The 25,338-nt window shown below is 41.7% G+C and overlaps 1 protein-coding gene across 4 annotated transcripts in view; it reads left to right on the top strand.

The window, feature by feature from the left end:
- Trrap (transformation/transcription domain associated protein) overlaps positions 1 to 25,338 on the top strand; it is a 111,891-nt gene that overhangs the window by 31,348 nt on the left and 55,205 nt on the right. For 3 of the 4 annotated variants that reach the window (XM_076840750.1, XM_076840747.1, XM_076840748.1), the window contains exons 21-34: positions 3,347 to 3,547; positions 4,650 to 4,801; positions 9,287 to 9,486; positions 10,799 to 11,016; positions 11,118 to 11,315; positions 11,965 to 12,225; positions 12,697 to 12,858; positions 15,010 to 15,106; positions 16,403 to 16,524; positions 16,843 to 17,013; positions 19,992 to 20,060; positions 24,281 to 24,400; positions 24,623 to 24,742; positions 25,149 to 25,313. In XM_076840750.1, the coding sequence (XP_076696865.1) occupies positions 3,347 to 3,547; positions 4,650 to 4,801; positions 9,287 to 9,486; positions 10,799 to 11,016; positions 11,118 to 11,315; positions 11,965 to 12,225; positions 12,697 to 12,858; positions 15,010 to 15,106; positions 16,403 to 16,524; positions 16,843 to 17,013; positions 19,992 to 20,060; positions 24,281 to 24,400; positions 24,623 to 24,742; positions 25,149 to 25,313 (2,256 nt within the window). The remainder of the gene's footprint in view (positions 1 to 3,346; positions 3,548 to 4,649; positions 4,802 to 9,286; positions 9,487 to 10,798; positions 11,017 to 11,117; positions 11,316 to 11,964; positions 12,226 to 12,696; positions 12,859 to 15,009; positions 15,107 to 16,402; positions 16,525 to 16,842; positions 17,014 to 19,991; positions 20,061 to 24,280; positions 24,401 to 24,622; positions 24,743 to 25,148; positions 25,314 to 25,338) is intronic. The other variant, XM_076840749.1, reaches the window with a different exon arrangement.

Here is a 25,338-nt window from a genome sequence, read left to right as displayed (position 1 = left end):
ACACACACACACAGTAATAATATCTGTTTCATTCTGCTATCTTCCCTATCCCCACATTCCCTCCCCTTCCCTCCAATCACTTTCCTCTACCAAATCTAAGGAACCACTATTCTTCCCTATTGCCCCCCCACCCCGCCTTATTGTGAATTAGCATTTGCATATTAGAAAAAACATTCAGCCCTTGGTTTTGTGGGATTGACTTATTTTGCTTAGCATGATATTCTCCAACTCCAACCATTTACTGGCAAATGCCATAATTTTACTCTTTTTCAAAGCTGGGTAGTAGTACATTGAGTATATATACCACATTTTGTTTATTTATTCATCTATTGAGGGACACCTAGTTTGGTTCCATAGTCTAGCTATCGTGAATTGAACTCTATAAACATTGATGTGGCTGCGTCACTATAGTATGTTGATTGTTAAAAAAAAAAAAAATTATTTTTTAGTTGTAGTTGGACACAATACCTTTATTTTATTTATTTTTATGTGGTGCTAAGGACCGAACCCAGGGCCTCGCACGTGCTAGGCGAGTGCTCTATTGCTGAGCCACAACCTCAGCCCTGTAGTATGCTGATTTTAAGTCCTTTGGGTATAAAACAAGGAGTGGGATAGCTGGGTCAAATGGTGGTTTAATTTATTTATTTTAATTAGGTATATATGACAGCAGAATGTATTTTGATGCGTTGTATACCATTGTAGCACAACTTGACATTTCTGTGGTTGTACATGATGTAGCATCACATCATATGTGCAGTCATACATGTACCTAGGGTAATGATGTCCATCTCATTCCACCATCTTTTCTGCCCCCATGTACTCTCTCTCCACTCCCTCCCTTTTGCCCAAAGTTCCTCCATTTTCCCCCATGCCTCCCTGGTCCCTGTTATGGATCAGCATCCACTTATCAGAGAGAACATTTGGCCTTTTGTTTTTTGGGATTGGTTTACTTTGCTTAGCATGATATTCTCCAACTCCATTCATTTTCCTGCAGATTCCTTAATTTTATTTTCTTTTAATGCTGAGTAATATTTCATTATGTATATACACCACTGTTTCTTTATCCATTTATCTATTGAAGGGCATCTAGGTTGCTTCCACACTTTAGCTATTGTGAATTGAGCTGTTGTGAACATTAATGTGGCTGCATTTCTATAGCATGCTGATTTTAAGTCCTTTGGGTATAGACCGGAAAGTTGGATAACTGGGTCAAATGGTGGTTCCATTCCAAGTTTTCTAAGGAATCTCATATTGCTTTCCAGATTGGTTGCACCAATTTGCAGTCTCACCAGCAATGTATGAGATGTGCCTTTTACCCCACATCCTCGCCAGCATTTATTGTTGTTTGTATTCTTGATAACTGCCATTCTGACTGGCATGAGATGAAATCTTACAGTAGTTTTGATTTGCATTTCTCTAATTACTAGAAATGTAAAATTTTTTCACATATTTGTTGATTGATTATATGTTTTATGAGAAGTATCTGTTCAGCTCCCTACACCATTTATTGATTGGATAGTTTGTGGGGTTTTTTGGTGTTAAGTTTCCTTTGTGTTTTGATGTAATTATGTGTGGTTGCTAATTGTTAAAGGTTTGGGCTATCTGCAGTTTACTCCTCTGCCCCATTAGGTGGGGTATTTGACCCTAGATAGGGGTCATGGTACCATCCTTACATGATGGAGGCTCAGGAACTTCTGAGGATAGGGGTCCTGGACACCCTGGCTTGGAGACCTCATCTTAGACTAGAGGTCAAGGTTGGGAGATTCTCCCAGCTGATCCTGAGGTTTAGAACTTGGGTTCCATCTAGGCTGGAAGATGATGGCATAGGGGTTGGGCTGGTGCCTTGAGGTCCGCCTTCCCTGCTGGTCATTTGGAGGATTGAACAAGAACCTGTTTCAAGAAAAGCACTGTTAGTTGTAGAAGGCTGAGTCTGTTCTGATTCAAGTTTGTGTTAGCATATGATAAAAGAGGAGGCAGAGGTTGTTCCAGGGCCCGAGAAAGAGGATTGGGGCTACTTCTTGCCACACCATGAGTCAGACAAACCTGTAGAGAGATGGATGGAGTCAAGGTCATTTCATATTTTTGGAGATAATTTAAACCCCACCCCAGACAAATGGTACTGCTTGAGTACAGAGGTGCAGGGCATGAGTTCCCAGGGCTGCCTCTTCTGGTGACAGAAGCAGAACTCTTTCCTGAGGCTTCTGAGAATTCTGTGGGCCAGAAGGAGGGTGAGTGAGGGGAGGGAACTTAGTTTTCATATTCCCAGCAGTTACTGAGGATAAACCTCTTTGGACCTATAGGAACAAGAGGGAAATTAGAATTTTGTTTTATGTAGAGAAATGTATCATAATTTTATGTTGAATTTGAGTAGCTAGACTCTAACATTTGTCATTGTTACAGTAAGTGATTTAAGAAAATAGACTTTCAGCTGGGTGCAGTTATGCAGGAGGATTCCAGGTTTGAGACCAACCTTGGCAACTTAGTGAAATCTTGTCTCAAGGGAAAAAAAAAAAGAAAAGAAAAATATTTTCACTGTGAACTATGGTCATTTTTGGGATTTAGATAATTTAGGTGAGAATAACATGGGGAAATTTACTGAATGCTTGGGACAGTTGAGTGGGTATTCTCTATCTCTATTATCTCTATTCCTCTTTTTTTTTGGTCCTGGAGCTGGAAATTGGGGTCTTGCACCTAGAATGCAAGTGTTTAGCACTGAGTTACACCCCCAGCCCTTTTTCCCCTTTCTTTTCTTTTTCTTTTTCTTTTTTTTTTTTTTGGAGGCAGGGTCTCACCAAGTTGCGCCGGCTGGCCTCGAACTTGGCTTTTCTTGCCTCAGCCTGCTGAGTTGTTGGGATCACGGTGTGCACCACCATGCCTGGCTAAGTGCACATGTTCTAAGTGTGCACCTGAATTTATTCCCTGTAGTCCTGGGACTTAGGAACCCTTCTGATCTGTTTTTTCTTCCTTACCTTCCTTCCTAATGGAAGATTTAAATGTATGAAATAATTTACCCATTTACTTACAAGTTATAAAAGTCTAGTAAGAACAAAGAAAAACACTTGAGAGCTCACCCACTTTGTGCCTGATAGTGTGTCACTTCACTGTCTTGCTTGAGCACCTGAGTGTTCATACTGCCCCACTGTGTGTATACAGGAGCATGAGGCATATTTATATATGTATCTTTTTGTAAAGACAGAATTTTCTAGGAGGACATATAAGACTAATAATAATGATTTCCCCCAAGAAGGGGACACCATGTTTGAGGGGCAGAATTATTGCAATGTCATGTTTTCTGACTTGGAATTTTGTTACCTTCAAATACTTCATGAAACATGTTGGATTTTAGGCTTTGTGGCGCACTTTACGAAATCCTGCCGACAGCATCTCCCACGTGGCCTACCGTGTACTTGGTAAATTTGGTGGCAGTAACAGGAAGATGTTAAAGGAATCCCAGAAACTGCACTATGTTGTCACTGAAGTTCAAGGACCCAGCATTACTGTGGAGTTTTCTGATTGTAAAGCATCTCTTCAGCTCCCTATGGAGAAGGTAAAGTTGAAAGTATTTGGGAGCTTTGCAGAAGTACTATGTCTTATGAATGTTGATCTCTATTTAAAATATGTAAACCACAATCTTCTATTTAAAATATGTGAATAAGACATGCTTTGGGAGGGGGCAGTTTCTAATTTAGAGTAGATCCATGTGGTGATCTGCTTATTTGGTGAGGGGGTTTTTGGGAAGCCAGTGGAAGGTGTTGCCTCAGGAACTTCGGACCATTGAGCACTTCCAACTTTCCTGAAGACCAGGAAGTGAAACCCAGTCCACCTTGCCCTTGAACTCTTGGCCTGTTTGACTCTCCCCCCAGCTTTATTTCAAGTGCCATTGAGAACCAAGTTGATTCCATACTTGTCTGTCATCCCTAGTACCTAGTTTTCTCCCATTCTTTATCCAAAACATAGCTTGTGCTGTCTCCTTACTGGCTTTCACACGTATGTAATTATCATTAAGGTTAATGTCTTGCCTGTTAAGGAATTATTATTATTATTAGTAGTAGTAGTAGTAATTTATGATTGTGCTGGCAAATTCTTGGACAGCCTAACTGAAATGATTTGGAATTAAAGTGTGTGTGTGTGTGTGTGTGTAGCTGTCTGTGTTGGTCTTCTGGGAGAAAACATAGATGCAACCTTTTTCTCTTTTAAAGAGGGAATTTAGTAAAGTAAAAGCTTAGGAAAGCCATCTTTCAGGTGTGAACGTAGACATGGAGAAGGCTGTAGTTTGCAGAAGGTTCAAGAATTTCATTAGGACCTCAACAAGTACAGATGGCACAGACTCTAGTTTGACCCAGCAGATTGCCATAAGGTCCCAAGCTCACTTAAAATTTCTGTAATCTCCCAATGATGTGAAATCATTAAACTCCATCTTACATGTTAGTTTGAACCAAGCAACTCCTTATTTCATACTACTACACTCACCATTTCCAGAACTTTCATTTGGCTAGTGCTTGCTAGGCTATATTAGCCCTCTGTGCTCTCTTTCAAAGAAAGAAATAAGCCCTAAGGTAATTTTGGGTACTACCAGTGTTTTCAGTGAAAGCTTTTCAGAATCATGTAATTTCAGTACAAAAGGTAGTTTCTGTGCTGCTTTGTCATAGGCCATCGAAACTGCCCTGGACTGCCTGAAAAGTGCAAACACGGAGCCCTACTACCGGAGGCAGGCTTGGGAGGTAATCAAGTGCTTCCTGGTGGCCATGATGAGCCTAGAGGACAACAAGCACGCGCTCTACCAGCTGCTTGCACATCCTAAGTAAGTGTTTCGCTTGCTGTAACAAAGTTATCTTCCTGCAAGGACTTGGGATGGAGGGGACCTCCCAGGTTTCTCAAGTTGGGAGCATGCATCTTTAAGTCAGGAAGCACTCTGGCAGTGCTTGTTTTGGCTTATAGAGAAAATGGAAAGAATTTGGGTGCTGGGAATGAGAATTGATCTCTGCTCTAATTTACTTTCATTGTGGGTCTTATTGCTACCTACAGTGGGTTGAGCCTCAAGAAATCAAGGGGCAGATCCTTTTTCCCTCCCATTTGCTCACAGTTGTATTCATAGCACCTGTGTATGAGAGGCTCTCAGTGGACCTTCCACTTTTCTAGTTCATAGTGATCTTTCTCCAAAGACCTGTTTCGATGTTTGTGTTTTGCTCTTATCACTTTAGATTTCGAGTGACCTTTACTTAAAGACATTTTGAGATGTTGGATGTGTATTGTCTTTCTCTGTTAAGTTTCAGGGAACAGAGTTTCCCATATGTTTTCACATTTCTTACAGCATCAAAAGTAGTGCTGAACATAGAAAAGGTTGTAAAAGGGCATCGATGAGAGAGCAGTCAAGCAAGTGTAGAAGGAAATACAGCAACGTAAGTGAGCACCAGTAAGCTTCACCTAAAGCGGAGATAGACCTGTGGGGACATCAGTGTTAGGGTCATGAGAACTAGGTTATATCTATGCCCAAGACATTTAAAATGATAAAAGGCATAAACCGCAAGTTACATTGAGAGACTCTTGAGATAAGAAGAAAAGTGTCTGGGGCTGTAGAATGCTTGCCTAGCATGTGAAAGGACCTGGGTTTGATACCTGGAGTGCATGCCAAAGAGAAAAAGATGGGAAATTCAAAAGAGAAGGATGACGTGAAATATGGAGTGAAACAGCAGAGTTGCTTGAAGTCTCACAAGAAGGGAGAGACTAATGGCTGGGAAATTCTCAGAACTGATGAAAAATTAAACAGTGAACACAGACTCAATATGATGAGTGCATCCAAAACAGAATTAAAAAAAAAAAAAGCCACACACAGATGCATTACCAGCTACAAATGAGAAACAAAGGGAAGATCTAAGGGCTGGCAGAACAAAATGATGACCTTGAAGTGAATGCTAGATTGGCATCTGTGCAAGCCCCCGAACAGGGCTCCAGCCTGGAAGAGAGCAGCTGCCAGCTTAGAGTCACGTGTCTGGTGGGACACAACCAGGGAAGGAGGGTGAAATTAGGGTGTTTTCAAATTAAAGTGGAAGCCTTCTATCAACACTTTATATAAGGTACACATTCTAAAGGCAGAAGGAAAGTTTCTTTTGAAAGATCTGAGAGGGGAGAAGGAATAGAACTAAGAAAATGATAATATGTAGTCAAATGTAAATGGAATGCAGCTGATATGAAAATTGAAGCCTTAAAGATCACAGTCGAGTATAAACAATGCATGTTTATCATCTGGCAAATAGATAACCAAATGCGGATGATGGACCCAGTGAAATACTACCCCAGGCCTCAACAAGCAGTGTGCTCAGTGAAAGAAGCCAAACCCAAGATGGCATGTGTGTGAGTCCATTTGTGTGAACCATCTAGAAAAGGCAAGAGCGGATCAGTGGTAGCCCAGGGGCAGGAGAAGAGATTGACAGGGTAATGTTTTAAAATTGGATCATCATCATGGTGTGTGTGACTGTACACTTACTAAAACTTAACTCTTAATTAAAATGAATGCTGTGGCATATATGTTATATCTCAAAAGTCAGAAAACATATGACAAAAATGAAGAAAAAAAAAAGAAATGAACAAAATAGAGAAACACATGCAGTCAAGTGGTACAATAAAGCCAAAAGTTGGTTCTTTGAATAATAAAACTGAAAAGCTTCTGGCAAGACTGACTTGGATTAAAGAAGCTAAGTGTTTAGTATCAAGATCTATTTCAGATACAAAACAAAAGGATAGTGGTGTCATGGATAGCCTTCCTGATAAATTTTTAAAGAATTAATTCATAGATAATTATCTGCAGATACTATTTGGCTTTGTCTCTGACATTGACATTTTTGAGGAATAGAAGCAGCTATTTTGTAGAGCCTCCGTGCGGGTTTGCTTGGGTCTCTGTAGTTTGTTGGGTTTCTGTTCTCGCGGCTAAAAGGCTCAGGGGTCACTCCAGTTAAACTGGGCTAACTGGGCTGCACAAAATAACCACACAAGAGACACAAATACCTTTTTCTTTGGGGTTGCAGTGATGGCTCCTCTGACCTTAAGGGCCCGCAGAAAGAGAGTGAGAGCATTCGCTGACCCCTTTTATTGAGGGAAGCTATTCAAATGAGGCAAGGGGTCAGGGGGCTGAGTATCTTCATGATGTCCACTGTCAGCAGGTTGACTGACACCTGGGTAGGCCACACCCAAGGGCACAGTAAGAGAAAGGGACACACACAAGGCACTTCCATGGAAGATTCTATCCTAAACTGGGCAAGGGGTTATATTACAAAGTAACAGGTGAGCGTAGCTTCACCCACGGAGCTGTAGCAAGACACACCCATGCACGAGACACTGACCCTTGCACCTAAGAAGGGTGTCACATTTCTGCGACTGAGAGCCTCAGCACCCAGCCAGGGAGTATAACTGTGTGGAGAGGGATGGCTAGGGGATTACACACCTGTCGCCGCTGGTTTCAATGAAGTTGTCTCCTCCCCAACATTTTGGTGATGTCAGTTCTCTGCCATGGTGGTATCCCATGCAAATGGTGACAGTTTGTTCCCTTTGCTGGGTGACCAATGCAACGGGTGGGTCCTGACTCTCTCCCACACCCCGTTTCAATCCTGTGGCCACTGCCTGTGAAGGCTCGGTTGGCTTTTACCTCCGTAAGTTCAGAAGGGCCGACCAGTTGTTTCGGTGGGGTCATTAGTGCTGAGTCATAGAAGTTTGGCTGCAAGAAGCAGGCGAACAGGAGCTTGAATGCAGCCGATCCAGGCTTGGTGTGTGTTCTGAGAGGCCCAGACTGTTCGCCCCAGATCCACGTCAGCTCAGCATTGCCTAGTGATCCTGAGCAAACAGCCTTTAGACAGTTTACAACTCCCTATGCCCGTGCAGCTGAAGAGGTCAGAGACTTGATCTCTCTGTGCCCGTCGCCATGTTGGATCCTCTCTCATCTCCCTATTAAGATCCTTTGTGCCCATTTTGGTTACCCCCCTTTCTTGCCCCCACTCCAGGCGGTGATTAATCTTAGACTTTTCCTCCTCTTCTAATACTTATTTATAGCAGTGTGGACTCTTGGATTCTTATTTAATAGATTGTCATCCATTGTATATTGGATGGTCCTCCATATTTTGTCAGGGATACTTAGTAACTGGGAAGAAGAAATTTGTGAAAAAGTCCAGGAGAAGCCTACCTTAGGATTCGGGAAGCAGGACAGAAGCCCTCAGCTGGGCCCAGCAGGGAGGTACGGGGTGAGGAGGAGAGCTAGGTGGGCCAGGCTGAGCTTCCCATAAGTCAAATAGCTTTTTTTCATGTTTTTTTTGTTTGTTTTATCATTGATTTGAGTTACTTTTTTAAGATTTGACTTTTAATTATAAAAGATCAAAAAAGATCAAAATCAAACATTGACTTTCTTAAAAGTTGCTGTGAGCAGACAGGGCCTTAGCATTTGCTCCTAGTGTTGTGGGGGGTAGGTGATGGGTTCCAGCTTCCTCTGGCTGACCATAGGCTCTTTTGCCTTCAGTCACAGTTGCCATTTACTGGACTTTCAGGTATATTAGGGAAAAGCAAGTTGGGGGTAATTATGGGACTCAGGCAACTGGGGCATTTAGATCCTGGTTGGCTGGCTTATTTATTTATGGTGCTGGGAATTGAATCCAGAAGAACTTTTACCACTGTACTCCATGCCCAGCCCTTTTTACTTATTTATTTATTTTTTCAACACATCAGCAGCCGTGTGGTTACACATAACTCATGACTTTTTTTCATGTTGATTTGATCATTGATTTGAGTTACTTTTTAGAATTTGACTTTTAATTATAAAAGCTCAAAATCAAACATTGATTTTCTTAAAATAGAAAATAGCGAATATGTTGTCTTTTTCTAATTTGCCTCTGATTCATGTCTTGTGCTCATATTAGGTAGAATATATGTCTTGTGATGCATTGACTTTAAGATTTTTTTTTGTTTGTTTTGTTTTTTTTTTTTGAAGAGACAGAGTCTCATTAAATTGCTTAGGGCCCCTCTAAGTTGCTGAGGCTGGCTTTGCACTTGCCATCCTCCTGCTCAGCCACTCAAGCAGCTGGGATTACAGATGTGTGCTACCATGCCTGTCCTGACTATAAGTTTTGATAATGAAGTTCACATTTGATACCAGGTGTTGCTAAAGTCAAAGAAAGAAATTAACTCATCACTCCTATCCAGAGAAGGTGGAATTGGGCAGGTTGAAAATTAAGAAATTAGTGATAGTGGATTCATCAACTCAAAATGAGCTGGAGGTTGTGATGATGAATTTAATTTTGTCTTTCAGCTTCACAGAAAAAGCCATACCCAATGTCATCATCTCGCACCGCTACAAAGCACAAGACACTCCAGCCCGGAAGACGTTTGAGCAGGCTCTGACAGGGGCGTTCATGTCTGCTGTCATCAAAGACCTGCGGCCCAGTGCCCTGCCCTTTGTAGCCAGCTTGATTCGCCACTATACCATGGTGGCAGTGGCCCAGCAGTGCGGTGAGTGTAGGGAACTGTTGGCACAGAAAAAATTGGTCAGAATGTTTTGTTTCAGAGAAGCTGAGTAATCAATTTTTAGCTTTTGTTTTCTGTGGTAAAGATTATTGGTATTTTGGTGGTGGACACCACGTGACAATTTAAAGGCATTGCCAGATTTTGTCTGTAAAATACATCCAGTTGAATCTTCAGACCCTTCGTTTTTGGTGGAAAGTGGAGGCTTCACCCACCCTGCTCTCCCACCCTGCTCTCCCACTGGGTGCTTCTTTTGGTCCCCATGGGCACCCATGCTGCTTCTCCTACCTGGAATGGCTGCTCACCTCTGCTTCAGTGGCTCTCAAACACCTGGTGGCGAAGGAGTGATTGTTTATCATTTTTATTTCTGATCCATTATAAATGATGACAGTGAAATGTTCTGGCCCTGCCAGTTGTTGTGTTTTTGAAAACATACTCAATTATCTTTTAATCTCCTCCCACAAGTAGTAATTAAGTCTGCAGGCCAAGCATTGCTTCAGTCGGTCCTCAGAACCCTTCCTCTTGAGGTTGACCAGCAGTTTTCTTAGGAACGCTGCACAACGTTCCCCCTTTTCTCCCTTCTTGGCTGGAACAGTCAGTAAGACACAATTGAACACTTCAGTTGTTTCTTGGGGTTTCTTCTGTTTACGTTGTCTTTCCAGCAAAACAAATCTTGCTGAGTTTGATCTTGCCTAGTATTGGAAGTTAGCAACTGGAGTAACCACCAGGTGTTAACTGCCAGTTACTTTGGCAGACTATTCTGAGTAGGTGTATCCTCTGGCATAGCTGAGTGCTGTTGATTTTCTGTTACTTGTCAGGAGTATCCACAGCACAGCACAATCCTTCCCAGGCTGGGCTCCTTAGTCTTTCGGGTGACTTTAAAAAAAAATTGTGTTCTTCATCTTAAACTAATACTTTTCTGAGTCATGATTGACAAAATTGGAATACAATAGTGTATCATGAAAAATATTTAGAAAGATAGCCTTCGCGTGAATTAGACCACTTAATGACAAATAATTGCAGTTCAGAGGAGATGTTTTAAGGTACATGCTGGCTTTCATTGAATTCTTAATGTCAAGAGGGAAATGAGAGGAGCTGGGTTTGTGGCTCAGCAGTAGAGCATTTGCCTAGCACATGCGAGGCACTGGGTTTGGTCCTCAGCACCACATAAAAATAAATAAATAAAATAAAGGTATTGTGTCCAACTACAACTTAAAAAAAAAAGAGGGAAATGAGGTCCTTTTGCAGTTTAAGGGCCAAGAGTGTTCATGTGTTCTCACGCCTGCCCTCTCTCCTTCAGGTCCCTTCTTGCTGCCTTGCTACCAGGTGGGCAGCCAGCCCAGCACGGCTATGTTTCACAGTGAAGAGAATGGGTCCAAAGGAATGGATCCTTTGGTTCTAATTGACGCGATAGCCATCTGCATGGCCTATGAAGAAAAGGAACTGTGCAAAATTGGGGAAGTGGCCTTAGCTGTGATATTTGATGTTGCAAGTATTATCCTAGGCTCAAAAGAGAGGGTAAGGACGGACCGAGTGTCGATGATTTGGCAGGAGGTTCAGGAAGCTGGTGGTTTAAGAATTGCATTGACACCTTACGGGTTGTTTGCTTCTCTCTCCAGGCGTGTCAGCTGCCCCTGTTTTCCTATATTGTGGAGCGATTGTGCGCTTGCTGCTATGAACAGGCCTGGTATGCAAAGTTGGGGGGCGTGGTGTCTATTAAATTCCTCATGGAGCGGCTCCCCCTCACGTGGGTTCTGCAGAACCAGCAGACTTTCCTCAAGGCTCTCCTCTTTGTCATGATGGACTTAACTGGAGAGGTAGGTGATGGGTGTCCCCAAAGCTAATTTGCCATACTCTTTTTCAAGAAGCTGCTCTGCCCAGAGTGCAGTTGGTCTAAGACAGTTCTGCATTATGCTCTCATCCCAACGTGGGAACTTAGATATTTAGTTTCATTACAGCATCTTTAATAAAGGGACTGTTCTGACTCAGGCTATTTCTGGGTACCCAGATACCTGTTTGCTACATTAAGAATAGCACAGAGCAGAGTGCCTCTGAAAGGGGGAGCACGGGCTTCCTGTGTACTCTGAGGTTTCCATGGGGGTTGCTTCTTCACAAGCCCATGTGCAGCTCTCACTCATGCAGATGGGATATTGTAGGCATCGGCAGCTTCCCACAGGTGTTGCTTCCTTCACGAACCCTAGAGCAGCTCTAGCTCATGCAGACAGGATGTGGCAGGCATCCTCAGCTTCTCTTTGTTAAACGGGAGGGTCCTATCTAGATCGCATTTTCTGTTCTGAATGACAAGTAGGAATTGCCTATAAGGAGGTAACGTGGATGACATGAAGAAGCTTCTTTTAAAGTGGCTGGTGTGAGGGGCGGATCCCCCAGGAACAGCATTTATGGCAGAAGGTGGGGGAAGTGGGCAGCATCACTTTATTCTGTGTTTAAGGCCTCCTTGATCCACAGGTTTCCAATGGAGCTGTCGCCATGGCAAAGACCACCCTGGAGCAGCTCCTGATGAGGTGTGCGACACCTTTAAAAGATGAGGAGAGAGCGGAAGAGATTGTGGCAGCTCAGGAGAAGTCTTTTCACCACGTGACCCACGATTTGGTTCGAGAAGTCACCTCTCCAAACTCCACTGTGAGAAAACAGGCTATGCATTCACTGCAGGTATTGGCCCAGGTCACTGGAAAAAGTGTGACAGTGATAATGGAACCCCATAAAGAGGTGAGATTTCTGATGCTGGAACCAGCATAATTTTTTTTCAGTTTTGAGTTGTTGATAGTGTTCAGTTTATAATAATTTTGTGTCTTTGTCACAAAGTACTATTATTGCACATGTTCTTTTTAATCTGATGTATGCAAATAATGGTGTATTAATATTTATGATGGTATCAGTAATTGTTAGTGTCAAGTGAACAGAAGGCTTGTTTCCTGAGTCTGTGAAGCACTATCTGATAGTTTTGTTTTAAGAAGGGTCACTCTGGAGCCTGAGGTACTAGACCTGCCCTGGTCTGTGACCAGCTCTAACAACGTGAAACACATCCTCTCCCACTCTCAGTAAAGGGCACCTGTAGTAACTTCACCTTGCCATGGCTTTCAAAGTGGTCATTGGGGAATATAATGATAAATAGTGAAAAGACGTCTTTTTTTTTCAGGGGGCATCTGGTTAGTGATACCCTGTCTTTGGCTTTCCTAGGTCCTCCAGGACATGGTCCCACCCAAGAAGCACTTGCTCCGACACCAGCCTGCCAATGCACAGATTGGCTTGATGGAAGGGAACACATTCTGTACCACACTGCAGCCCCGGCTCTTTACGATGGACCTTAACGTGGTGGAGCATAAGGTGTTCTACACAGAGGTAGGGGGTGGTGGTGCGGAGTGGTGTAGATGGTGATGACATGGGTCTGCTAGCCTGTCTTTGTAAGCAGAGACTGGTCAGGCAGCCTTCAGAGAAGGTTCGGAGAGCAATTCAGGTAACTAGCCCTAGCCTGGCACCACACTCTGAGCAGGTGTGTCAAAGCTGGGATCTGGTAGGAAAGAGACACTGTGCCCAGAGATGCTCAGCAGAATGGTGCTGTTCCCCGAGTCCTTAGAACTCTGTTAGTCTTATAGGGAACCTTGCTCTAATTTAGGGCCTCTGCAGTTGTGCTTTAGAGATAAAGCTGTACCCCCTGGTTTAATCACTCTTGTAGCATTGGGTCTTAGAATAACGCCAGCCAGAGCAAGGGCCAAATTATCGAACTTAGGGATCACTTCCATGTACCATATGCTGTTGAGAATGTCATAAGCACCCTTACTTAGCTCTGACAGTGCCCTTGGAGGCATAGATGCTTTTGATTTTCATTTGGAAGATATGGCCGCTGAGTCTGAGGGTTTGTTACTTGCTCAAGGCCACAGAGCAGGTGAGCTGTGGAACTTAGATTTGAATTAAGAGTCATATTTCAGAGCATGGTTCCCAACCATTGCACTCCCTGGCCAGGTTCTCATTTCCTTTAGTGGACTTGACTTGCTCCTTGACCCAGACATGCATCTTCTAGATATTTGTCATGTAAACATTCAACTGTGAGGTGATAATTAAATAGAGAATTAGTAATGAACAGAAATTAAACTGTGATAAAGTCAAATTATAAGACTTAATTCTTAAGAGTATAATAACAGTCTGGTTTTCAGCCCCAATTTGAAATTTTCATAGGACATGAATTTTGCTTTTGCAGGCATTATAGAGTAAACCAAGGCAGAAATCCTAAGAAGAAATTCCTCCTGATACTAAACCTGAATGTCTAACTATAAAAATTTACCTCTTGGTTTTTCTTTCTTTTTTTTTTTAAGCTCTCTGTTTTTGCTTGGGCACGAGACTGTGGTCTTTTACACCTTTTTATATCCTTCATAAAAGAGTTATTGCAAAGTGGGAGGACAACTTCCCTTGCCTGTTCTGGATTCAGACATAGTATAACATTCATAGAAGACTCACTAAACCTACAACCAGAGTCTGGTAGCATTGAGGACATTAAATTAGTTTTCTAAATGTTCATTAGTTTTCCAGCTGCACCAGAATATGGGAGAATCACTTGAAAAGTATAGGCTCTGAGTCCTCTCCCTGGAGACCCAAGTTCAGTAGATCAGGGTGAGACTTGGGAATTTGCTCTCTAAAAGTCTCCCAGGTGATCCTGGAGTATGACCATGTCTGGAACTCTGGTTTGTATTGTAGTTACCCAAAACACATATATTCTACACTTGCCCCTACACCTACACATGCACACGCTCATATGGGAGAGGATTGTTGAAGGTCATACAAGGACTTGGTGGTTTCCTCTGGGGAGTAGAATTTGGTGGGTGACTGGAAGTGTTTCACTATGTGTTCTTTCCTGCTGCTTTCATTCTTTTACCAGGTAGGAATCTTAAAGGGAAAAATATGATAAAAACCCATATTAGTTTTCTAAGATGTAAATAAAGAGAGGGAAGAAATAGTATTAGAACAATATATACATATATGTTATTTTAAATATTAGATACATAAATATATACTTGTATGCCAACATGTCTGGAAGGATAGCTGCTGGTATTCCCAGTGACATTCAGCCTCCTTCATTATGTTCTTCTGTGCTGGAAAAGAAAAAAAAGTGACCACTCAAATGCTTGCATTATGTCCCATGTCTCTGAGTGCTTTCCCAGGGCCCAGGGCAGGCAGCTTTGAACCAAGGGGAGACGAACCTGCCATCTGGGATTTGCAGTTAGATAAACATCCTCTGTTATTTAAAAATAAAAAAATAAAAACAAAAAAACATGGTATCAGAGTGAGTGAGGACATGTCTAAGAATTTATTTCACTCATGAGGTTAATTCAGCTTTGCTTTAGAATAGAGTAGCACAGTAGCTTCTTTAGGATTAGTTTAGTTTGTCCATAGTTAGTTGCGTTTTGGTGTGTTTGGCAGACCATGTTCAGTTATTTGTGAGGTCACCGTGTCTTTCCAGGAGAAGTGGGCTCACTTCAATTGTTTGACCTTTTCCAGCTGTTGAATTTGTGTGAGGCTGAGGATTCAGCTTTAACCAAGTTGCCCTGCTATAAAAGCCTTCCGTCACTTGTACCTTTACGGATTGCAGCATTAAGTAAGTGAATATAAATGTGATACAAGTTACAGGGTATAAAAGGAAAGGGGACAGTGGCCTTTATTGTTGATGCTTCTGGCTTTTGGGATCTTTTAAAGATGGGATCTGTTTATCAAGTTACATTATGAGATATCTTAAGATTGCATGCATTGTTAGGATTTAAGAAACTTTGTAATCAAATAGTCTGTGGATTTTACTGTGCAGTAGGCTCTTTATAATTCTCCTAAGAATCAAATGTTCCATTTAAAAGAATTGTCATACTGTCCATAGTGACATTTTCATCAGAATCAGAGTAAATAGTAAGGTACCCTATTACCTTTATAGATTTTCAGCATTTAAGAATTCTATAGTTTCAGAGTTTTCACCAGGAGTATTAGTTTTTGTTGTTTAGTACAAGTATTAGGAAAACCTAGATCAGTACTGAATGACCATTGTACATATAAACAGTTATTTCTTCTTCTTCTTCTTCTTTTTTTTTTTTTTTGGTGTGTTGAATAAATAGACAATATAAGCTTTTTAAAGTTGGTTGATTGTTGCTTCTTATGTACTTAGTAAAATATTGCCATTGTCCCTTTGGCAATCACCAAAGGTAATGGAGTACTCTGGGGGAGCTGTTTGGCAGCTCCTCACTTCTGTCAGGATGCCTCTTATGTGTTGAGATGTGTCCTCTTTTCTAAGACTATTTCCATTTTCAAAGGCTTAAAGCTTTTAACCCTCAGACTTGGGGCAGGGAACAGAGGCTGCCTGATTAAACGTTGGTAGTTGAGTGGTCAGGCCATGTGCGTTTCTTCCCTGTCACCCATGCTCTGGAGACCATGCTCTCTGAAACTCAGATGTGACAGCTGCACTGAAACTCTGAAGATGTTTTGGGAGAAGGGTATCTGCTTTATGGTTTTGGCATTGGGATCGATAGTCTTTTTTTATTTTTTATTTTGAGACAAGGTCTCATTAAGTTGTTAAGGGCCTTGTTAAGTTGCTGAGGCTGGCTTCAAATTCATGATCCTTCTGCCTCAGTCTCCTAAGTCACTGGGATCACAGGCTGCACCACCATGCCTGACTGGGAGCAGGGTATCTGGAGGCAGAAGATTTACTGTGGTCTTTCAGGAGGGCTGTTAACTTCACTCCTAGACAGCATTGACCATGTGGCTGGAAGACCATGTATCCTTTGTTTTTCTTGAGACCAGATACTAGGAAAGAGGGTTAGTGGTTCATAGTTGGTAGGATCCTTTACAGAAGAAAATTGTTCCAGTGTTTTTCAGATTAATAATGAAATTGTACTGATTTTTCTCCCTACAGATGCACTTGCTGCCTGTAATTACCTTCCTCAGTCCAGGGAGAAAATCATTGCTGCACTCTTCAAAGCCCTTAATTCCACCAACAGTGAGCTCCAGGAGGCTGGAGAGGCCTGTATGAGGAAGGTGAGTGCTTGTGTGTGCACACGTGTGTACACGTGTGCTTGTGAGAGTATGCATGTGTACCTCGTTCTGTACACCTGAAAGGAAGCCTGTCTGATTACCGCACATTAGATGGTAGTGTCCTTCCAGTCTCATAGTCGAAGTGTAGTACAGCTGGGTCTTCATTCCACCATCAGTTTCTGGAGGACACATGGTTAGATATGTGACTGGTTCTCCATTTTCCAAGGGAAAACAGATGATGCAGAATTGAATGTGAGTTCCCTTCTGTTGTGAAGTATTCTGTTGCCTATTTTTTGTTATAAAATCTTTTTTTTTCCACAGTTTTTAGAAGGTGCTACCATAGAAGTAGATCAAATTCATACACATATGCGACCTCTATTGATGATGCTGGGAGATTATCGAAGCTTGACACTGAATGTTGTAAATCGCCTGACTTCGGTTACGAGGCTCTTCCCAAATTCCTTCAATGATAAGTTTTGTGATCAGATGATGGTAAGTCAAATGTGTTTGAACAGTACTCTAGGGGCTGGGGCTAGAGCTCAATGGTAGAGTGCTTGCCCTGCATATGGGAGGAACTGGGTATATAAATAAATATATATATTTATATAGGCACCACATATAAATAAATTAAATAAAATTCCATCAGTAACTAAAACAAACAAAAACAACAGTACTCTATAGAACTTGAAAAATTTATGAATAATTCTTATGAATGTATTATTTTTAAATAAGCACTACATTTGTCTGACTCAAAATGCAAAAGCAAGTCTCCTTCCCTGGCCGCCTTCTGCTGGGTATCCCTCCCTGAGATCAGCCAGTGTTAACAGCGTCCTGTGATGTTTCTAGAGATACTTTACATGTATCATACAATATGTGGATATTCTTTTGTTTGCCACAAAAGGAGGCTTATATACACACAGTTCCTGGTTTTCCCACTAATGCCATCATTCCATGTGATTGCACAAAGTGCTTCTTCATTGTGTTATTTGGCTACATAATATTTCATTAATTGGACTCATCTTTTACCATTAGTCTATGATGCAGCAAAAAACTTTTTTGTAATTTCCCTTATCTATCTGTAGGACCACTTTCTAGAGGTAGAACTTCTAGTTCAGAAAGAATGTATGGATTTTAATCTTCCAGTGTGTTGTCACATTTCTCTCTGAATACATTTGCCAATTAACATTTCCTTCTACAATATAGAAGGAACATCTCCTATATAACCTAGAGCAAGAACTTCAGAAATCTTTTGCATTTTAGAATTATCAGAGAAATAACTGCAAATATGGGGATTGTCTAACAGTAAGTGTAGGCAGATGGAAGAATTCATGTGTCAGCTCTTTTGCATTACCTTTTGCTTCTAATGTAAACAGTTTCTTGAAGAGTTGTTCATCACCTTACTTCATTGTAACTGCATGTATTATTCATGCTTGTTTGCTAAGTAGCACTTTAGACACTTTATGATACTGGAGGTATTTTACAGGTATAAGCTCTAAGTAGAAGTGAACAGACAGATTATGTATGTGTGGATGTATTGCATTGGGGGATAGATAGATAGCTCATGTATGAAAACCACTAAGTCGTATACCTCATGAATTGTTTTTTCATTTATTTAGATAACTAAATAATGTATAATGACCACAGCACTGAAAGTATGAGTAGTTCCTTAATAATAGATTGTAATTGGGAAATTTACGTGGAGCGCACTTTCCAAGTCGTAGGGTACTTCCCCTTAGGCCTCCACATGTTAATGTACTTAGTACTTAATAGTTTCCATGCATACAGATGTTGACATGAGTGGTTAAAATAGGTGATCTGTATGCTTCCCGGCAGCACACATCAAGTACACACTTCTCCCACGTTTCATATATGAAGCGAGTGTGCGTGCGTGCGTGCGTGCGTGCGTGTGTGTGTGTGTGTGTGTTCGTTCGTGTTCTAAATGCCCTAATGCTATTATATTTGGTTCTTTTAAAAAATTACTGTCTCTGCTCTCAGCTCTTGTTTTTTGCTTCCCTTATATGCCTGGTTGAAGTAACTTTTTTGGGGGTGTTTGTTCAGATCTGGCAGGAGCTGGCAGTTCCTTATTATCCAGACATTTTTTTTGTGCAGCATGAGGAGAACTGCCTTATAGTTAGTTGCTTCAGTTGCAGGCTGAGTGTCATTTTCCCTATAATAAAATATGTGGGTTTTGTGTTGTTTCATACAGGAGATTTTGTCTCCCCCTTCTCTGGCTTTCCAAAAGGTTGAAAATCCTCTAGAAGCAGAGCGTTGGCGTACTTGGATAGAGAATGATTGTGCTGCTGTTTACATTTCCTCCCCCACACACTGACTTTAGATGGCAGTGCTTCTGCATTTAGTGGCACAGATTGTCCTGATACCCAGGCCTGCTGGGTTCTGCCGGGACACTCCACCTGTGGGTGGCTCATTCTCAGACTGCGCCCAGCCACCAGTGGGGCTTTTGTTTTCCTTCATGATGCCCTTTTGAGGTTCGCAGCTTGGGCCGTTGGCATTATTTTCAGAGATAAGACACTCTGTAGGGTCGGCATTCATGGAAAGAACCCTGAGTTTTTCCCTTTCTTTGAGAGGAGTTTTCCCCTTTCTTTGAGAAGAGTTTTCTAGTTTTAGCTCTTACGTTGAGGTCTTTGATCCATTTTGAATTAACTTTTGTGGATGGGGTGAGATAAGGGCCCAGCTTCCTTCTGTTATGTGTGATACTCGGTTCCTTTCTCTCAGTTGAACTGCTTGACATTTGATCTTGAAAGATCTTATGTGTTTTGTTGTTTTGGATATTTCCTCACTGAACTAAAAATTGAAAATGATTTTATACACTAGTTAATATCATTTTTTTTCTTTTGGAAAAATCTAAAAGTAAGAATGGTGACACGGCTGGCCATTGTTGATACCTTCAGTTCTCTTTCTAGTAAGGTATAGGTCAAGTGAATTTATAGTCTAGTGGTTATTATCCTTCAGGGAATTTTATTAACAAAATGTTGTTAGCCTGTACTTTGAAGGCAGGTATATTATTTTGTACATTTCTCAAGGTAGAACAGCGGCCTAAAGCTGGTTCCTGTGCCTTAAGCACCTTGTGTTTTACCTTATTTTCCCACTGGACTATGAGTTCCCCTAGGCAGTGATGAGGCCTGTGGGTCACTTCTCTATCCCCTGCCTGATATCTGACACAAGTGAACAACTGTGCATATAATCAACACTGAAGGAAAGTGGCAGGGCCTGGATTTGGAATGAGCAGGTTTCAGGATACTTTGTCATAGTAGCAAATTTAGCCCTTCTGTGTAAATAATAAGAACAAATGCCGGTTGTCCACATTACTAGTTTGATATTGGGCTATTGCAGTTATCACATTAAATACAAGGGAAATGAAAGATTGCTAGTGTCCATCAAGAAAGCAGTATTTGGAAGTGAAATGTTTCTACCCTGAAGAATTTGTATCTAAGGGTGTGTTTTTTCAACAGCAACATCTGCGCAAGTGGATGGAAGTGGTGGTCATCACCCACAAAGGGGGCCAGAGGAGCGACGGAAACGTGAGTGACTTGCTTGTTTCTGGGAAGGGCACCCAGGTTGTGCACTGCTGGTATCAGTGCTAATACCAGAGCAGTGCTTCAGTTAAAATGCTGGTCAGAAATCTGATTTTATGTAATTTTAAGTCCATGTAAATTTGTTAATCACTTTATTAGCACTACATCTTGCTTTTATTACTCTTAATGGCTAAAAATTCATTCTTGTTTCTTTAAAATCTCCCTTTTGTTCACTTTACTATGACATATATGTTTATGAGAATTCTGGGAAGCTTGGAAAATGTTAGTATTTCAATTTTACTAGTTTTGCTTTAAACAGCATGTTTTCTAGACTGTTCTTGGCAGCAGCTGTTTACATGGTGGTGCGTTCCTCCGCTCTTGTTTCCATTGCTTTCCATCACTTGCTGGTCGGTAACGTTCGTGTTTAATCATTATTGCTTGATAAGACCAACTAGAGATTTTTTAGGACTTATAGAACTAATATAATAAAGCATCACATAAATATGGGCTTATGTATTTTCTAGGTCTAAATCCCCTACCCTAATTTTGCCAAAAAAATAAATGACCAGCATTTAAAGCAAATTTATAAGGTTTTGAGGGAAGACTGCTGTAGTTAAAATCTAAAGTATATGATGTTGGTCATTAAAGACTTTGTCTCTTTAAAAATGCATGCTTTCTGCTATTTCGTATCTAATATTGTACATGCTAATTTTTTGAAGTATTTTCTAAGTTGATGATGTATCAGTGGAAGTATATTTTCCTTAAGTTCTGTGATCCCTGGTGAAATTTACAGCTGTATCACCCTTAGGGAATTCTTCATAGTTCTTCAGAAGCATAATTAATGTGGCTTTTTGTCCTCTTGTGCCTATTTGTTGGATGCTGTGTTTCATCCCGACTTGGATTTTTTTTCTGCTTTATTATGCTTTGTTTTGACCATTCTGTGTCAAGGCGTTTTGTTTGGTAACTTGTTTCCTGCCGCTTCTAAACAGCCAACTAAGCAGAACTAAACCAGGAATTCAAAATTTTTAAAGACATTTTATACCATGACTGACCCTTGGAAGATTTATTATTTATATATGCAAAACATAAATAAGGACCTTCGTGGAAGAGAGCAGAGTACACTGGCAGAGCCGCTGCCCCGGGAGGGCGCCACTGCCTCTGTGCCTGGCTTCCCGTCCCTCATCTCTGAGGGATTTTTTGCTTTAAAGTTTACATTTGTTTTTTATAATAACTTGTGCCTTTTCTGAAACACATCGTAAGATCTTTAATAAACATTTTAAAAAGTTCTAGAGGTAGGTGAATGGCTTCCATTAAATCAAAATGAGCCTGTAAACTTTCATTGCAAATTTTTTTGCATGGGGGGAGTTGTGCAGGGTGTTTTTAGGTCTGTGGGCTCTTCTAGGAATGTGTTTATCATCCCTTGAGGGTGCTGCCTGATCAGAGGAGGGGTCAGGCTCCTGAGGTTGGTCCTGTGTCTGAACCTCGGGCCTTAGCATTTTGGGGTCTGTAGGAAGAGAGCATAGCCATGGCTTCATCACCTAAGCCCTGGGCCAGGCCCCTGTTCTCTGATTTTTTTTTTTAGAGATCATGTTACAGGAAAGGGAACAGTTAATGGAAAGTAGTTGGTTCCTATTGGTAGAATTCCCAGATAACTTTGCTCAGTTGAGATACCATAGTTGAAAACATTAAATAGTTGAGTAAAGCAGTGAACTTGGGATATCCCTGATGATCAGAGCTCTGCACTATCACCATGTTTAGGAAAGCTTCCCTTTTGACATGGATTGTATGGGGTACGATACATAGGACCTGTTATTGCCACTTCTGAATACTCATGTAGACTCACAGATAGTTTGCCGAAGGTTGCGCTTCACCACACAAGATAACCCAACTCTCTGGTGGGGGGTGTCATGGCCTTGTTCTTGGTGGGATGGGGCTCAGATATGCCTAATTGATGGGCTTGCACCACCTGGTTCTCTTCTGACTCTAGTTGGGAAAGAGTTTTTTTTACCCCCTCATTTTTTTTTTCAATGCCTTAGTGCTTCACATAAAAATCTTGAATGATTCACTCAGTAAAAGAAGTCTTTTAAAAATATATTTGCATATAACAAGGTCTTACCATTTCTCCCTGACATAAGAAGCCCTGGTTTTAAATTTGACTTAGAGAAGAAACTCACTATGAGACACCGTCAGAGGGTTGTTGATATCTGAGGGTGGAGGTTGCTTTTTGCTGCTGAGCATTTGTTAATTATCGTTTGCTTTCTGATAATTGTGTCTTTACTGTCTTGTTAACCCAAATAACCCTTACTGTGTTTGAGTATATGGGAAGTTTTATGTAAATGACATAAATAGAAAAAGATGATTTTCCTCCCCATCCTCAGGAAAGCATTTCAGAGTGCGGGAGATGTTCCTTGTCTCCATTCTGTCAGTTTGAGGTGAGAACAACCTATTAAAAGTCAGTTTATGACTTGCAATGTGAAGAACACTTTATCTTTTCTTTTCTTTTCGTTTCTTTTTACCTTTTTGTTGCCTTTTTTCATGCTGTGATTTTTGTTTTGGTTCAGCCTGCCATGGAAGGGGTAGAGGTGAGAATCTCAGTGGAGCCACAGGAGGGGGTTGTTGTCGCATTTGGTTTTGCTGTGACTCGTTAGCTGTGTTGTGATTCTGTAGTGGACAGAGTGCCTTGTGCCTTTGAGTGCGGTGACCTGTGCTGTCTGTCTGTGGCAGAGTTGTATTAGTATCATTGCTGTGAACTGTCCGGATGCCACGCATGTTCTATATTAGGACATTTAAAAAAGATTTTAAGTTCTTTTGTTTTCTACATGTTAGAATTGCAATATCTCAATACTACTGAAGATTAAATTGGTTTTTCTGTCATAACATTCATATGAACTCATATATCTAACAAGATCCTGAGAACCTTCATAGAGATACAGTATATCTCTTAGAACTTGGGAGTGATATATTTCCTTCCACACTGCCAGCTCGCTGACTGCCTTAATTTACAACCTTACAGTCCCTTGCCCCTCCAGTCCCCTTCCCCTCTCTCTTCCTCACACATATACACAAAGATGCGGTGAGAATACTGTGGCTTTGGACAGTCAAACTCTAGCTTTCCCTCCTCTGTAAAATGGGGATAATAACACCTGTCATTTCTGTCTTCCAATGATGTTGTAAAATCAGAAGAAGTGATCGTTATAACATTGCTTTGAAAATAAAAAACCATGGCATTCAAGACCTTCTCAGAATGTAATGATTTGGGGATAGAATTTAAGGATTTGAAAATTAGAGGTGGGGCGGGGCTGATACTGAACCTCTTTTCCCCATTTCTTGCCCATTTCCCTTTTGCCTTTTTGTTGAAAGAGAAAGTTTGAGAAGTATCTGAACTGCTGCTGGGAATGTGGTCCCTCTTGACCAGTGTCTATCATCCCCATTTTACTTTTCAAGAGCCACGAACTCCACCTTGTGTACTATGCGGGGTGCTGTGTCTGAGGCTCTTTCCTTACCTGTGGCCACAGAGAGGTCTTTTGAATGGCAGAAGTAAAACTGTGACCTCCTAGAATGGGCCGTTGAGACGGTGGAAGAACCCTCAGCAGCCCACCACTGAGCTGCTGGAAAGTGTGGAGCTTGGCCTTGCACACACTTTTCACCTAGTTCAGCATAGCATTTCGTCAGCTTTGTTTTTGGGCCTGGTTGACAAATGCTTTGTCCCATCATCAGTCGTTCATTTACACTGACATTCAGTTTCCAGGATAAATACTCAAGTGTTTTTTGAGGACCTCCCTTGGCTAAATTTTGAGGGCAAAAGAAGCCTGTGCTCTCAGAACTTAGTGTGTTACGAAGACCCCACGATGCCACTGCAAGGTGGGTCAGTCCTGATGCTCTCATGGCTGCAGGTATGATCCATTGTCCCTGCCTCTGTGAAGGGGGCTAGCACAGATGACCTGTAAGGTCACCTCCAACCCTTGTTAGTATACCTGAGAACAAAGGGCACAATCACACCATATAGTCACCCCCACACACACATAGCAGTTGAGCCAGGTGCAGTTAGTCTGCATAGTACATAACACAGTGGTAGTCTAAGACTGGTAAGTTGTGGCTTTTCCATGTTAACCTTCTGCTTTGGTGGCAGCCTTGCAAATGTAGCTAGACTGGTAGGGTCTGTAGTGATGTTTCTCTTGCTCATAAAACTAATTGGCTTGTTTGTGATTTCTGGTTTTCTTTATTAGGAAATGAAGATTTGTTCTGCAATTATAAACCTTTTTCATCTAATCCCAGCTGCACCTCAGACTCTGGTCAAACCTTTGTTAGAGGTTGTAATGAAAACGGAGCGAGCTATGTTGATTGAGGTATGGTCTGGACTGAGGGTTGATTCTGATTCTCACACTTGGAATATTTTCACTCTCTTATGTTTTGAATGGGGTCAGCTGACAACATAAAGATGCTAGATATTAATACTTGTTTCTGGTCATTTGCAGTCCAGGTGGAGGGTGGGTGCTTGTGCTAACCGTGCTGACAGGTGGGTGTGCCCTGAGAAAGGGAGACCACTGTAGCTTCCCTGTGTTCTGTAGGCGGGCAGTCCCTTCCGAGAGCCGCTCATCAAGTTCCTGACCCGGCACCCCTCCCAGACGGTAGAGCTGTTCATGATGGAGGCTACACTCAATGATCCCCAGTGGAGCCGAATGTTCATGGTAGGAGCTAAAGTGACTGCGATCAGGTCCCTGCAGATTTGCGTTGACCAGTACGCTCTAGGACGTTAATGTCACAGTTCCTTGTTCTGGCTTCATGTTTCTCAGAGACATTTGAATCTGGAGATGTTACTGCTATTTGGTTATCTCCATGAAAAGCTCAGGTTTAGGAATCATTGGATTTTGCTGGTGGTAACAAATGAGTGTGCTGCTAGGATTATGAAGTCCTAATCATGAAGAATGATTACTGTCTAAAAGCATTGTTTTTTGAAAAGGGTGTTTACTGTGTTATTTATTTGTTTGTTTTTAGCCTTCCTACAGAGATTTAGCAAGAACCTTAGAATTCACGTCCTCTAGCCTTTTGTGAGTTAGATTTATCTTAAAACACATTTATTTGTTTTGCTTCCAGAGTTTTTTAAAGCACAAAGATGCCAGGCCTCTGCGGGATGTGTTGGCAGCTAACCCCAACAGATTCATCACCCTGCTGCTGCCGGGCGGTGCGCAGACTGCCGTGCGCCCTGGCTCACCCAGCACCAGCACCATGCGCCTGGACCTCCAGTTCCAGGCCATCAAGGTAACATCTTCTCAGGAGACCCCTG

Source organism: Callospermophilus lateralis, chromosome 19 (genome assembly GCF_048772815.1).
Source record: "Callospermophilus lateralis isolate mCalLat2 chromosome 19, mCalLat2.hap1, whole genome shotgun sequence".
In the NCBI taxonomy this organism is placed as follows: Eukaryota; Metazoa; Chordata; class Mammalia; order Rodentia; family Sciuridae; genus Callospermophilus; species Callospermophilus lateralis.
Note: the sequence above shows the minus strand (reverse complement) of the source record. Positions and strands in the feature narration are given on the sequence as shown.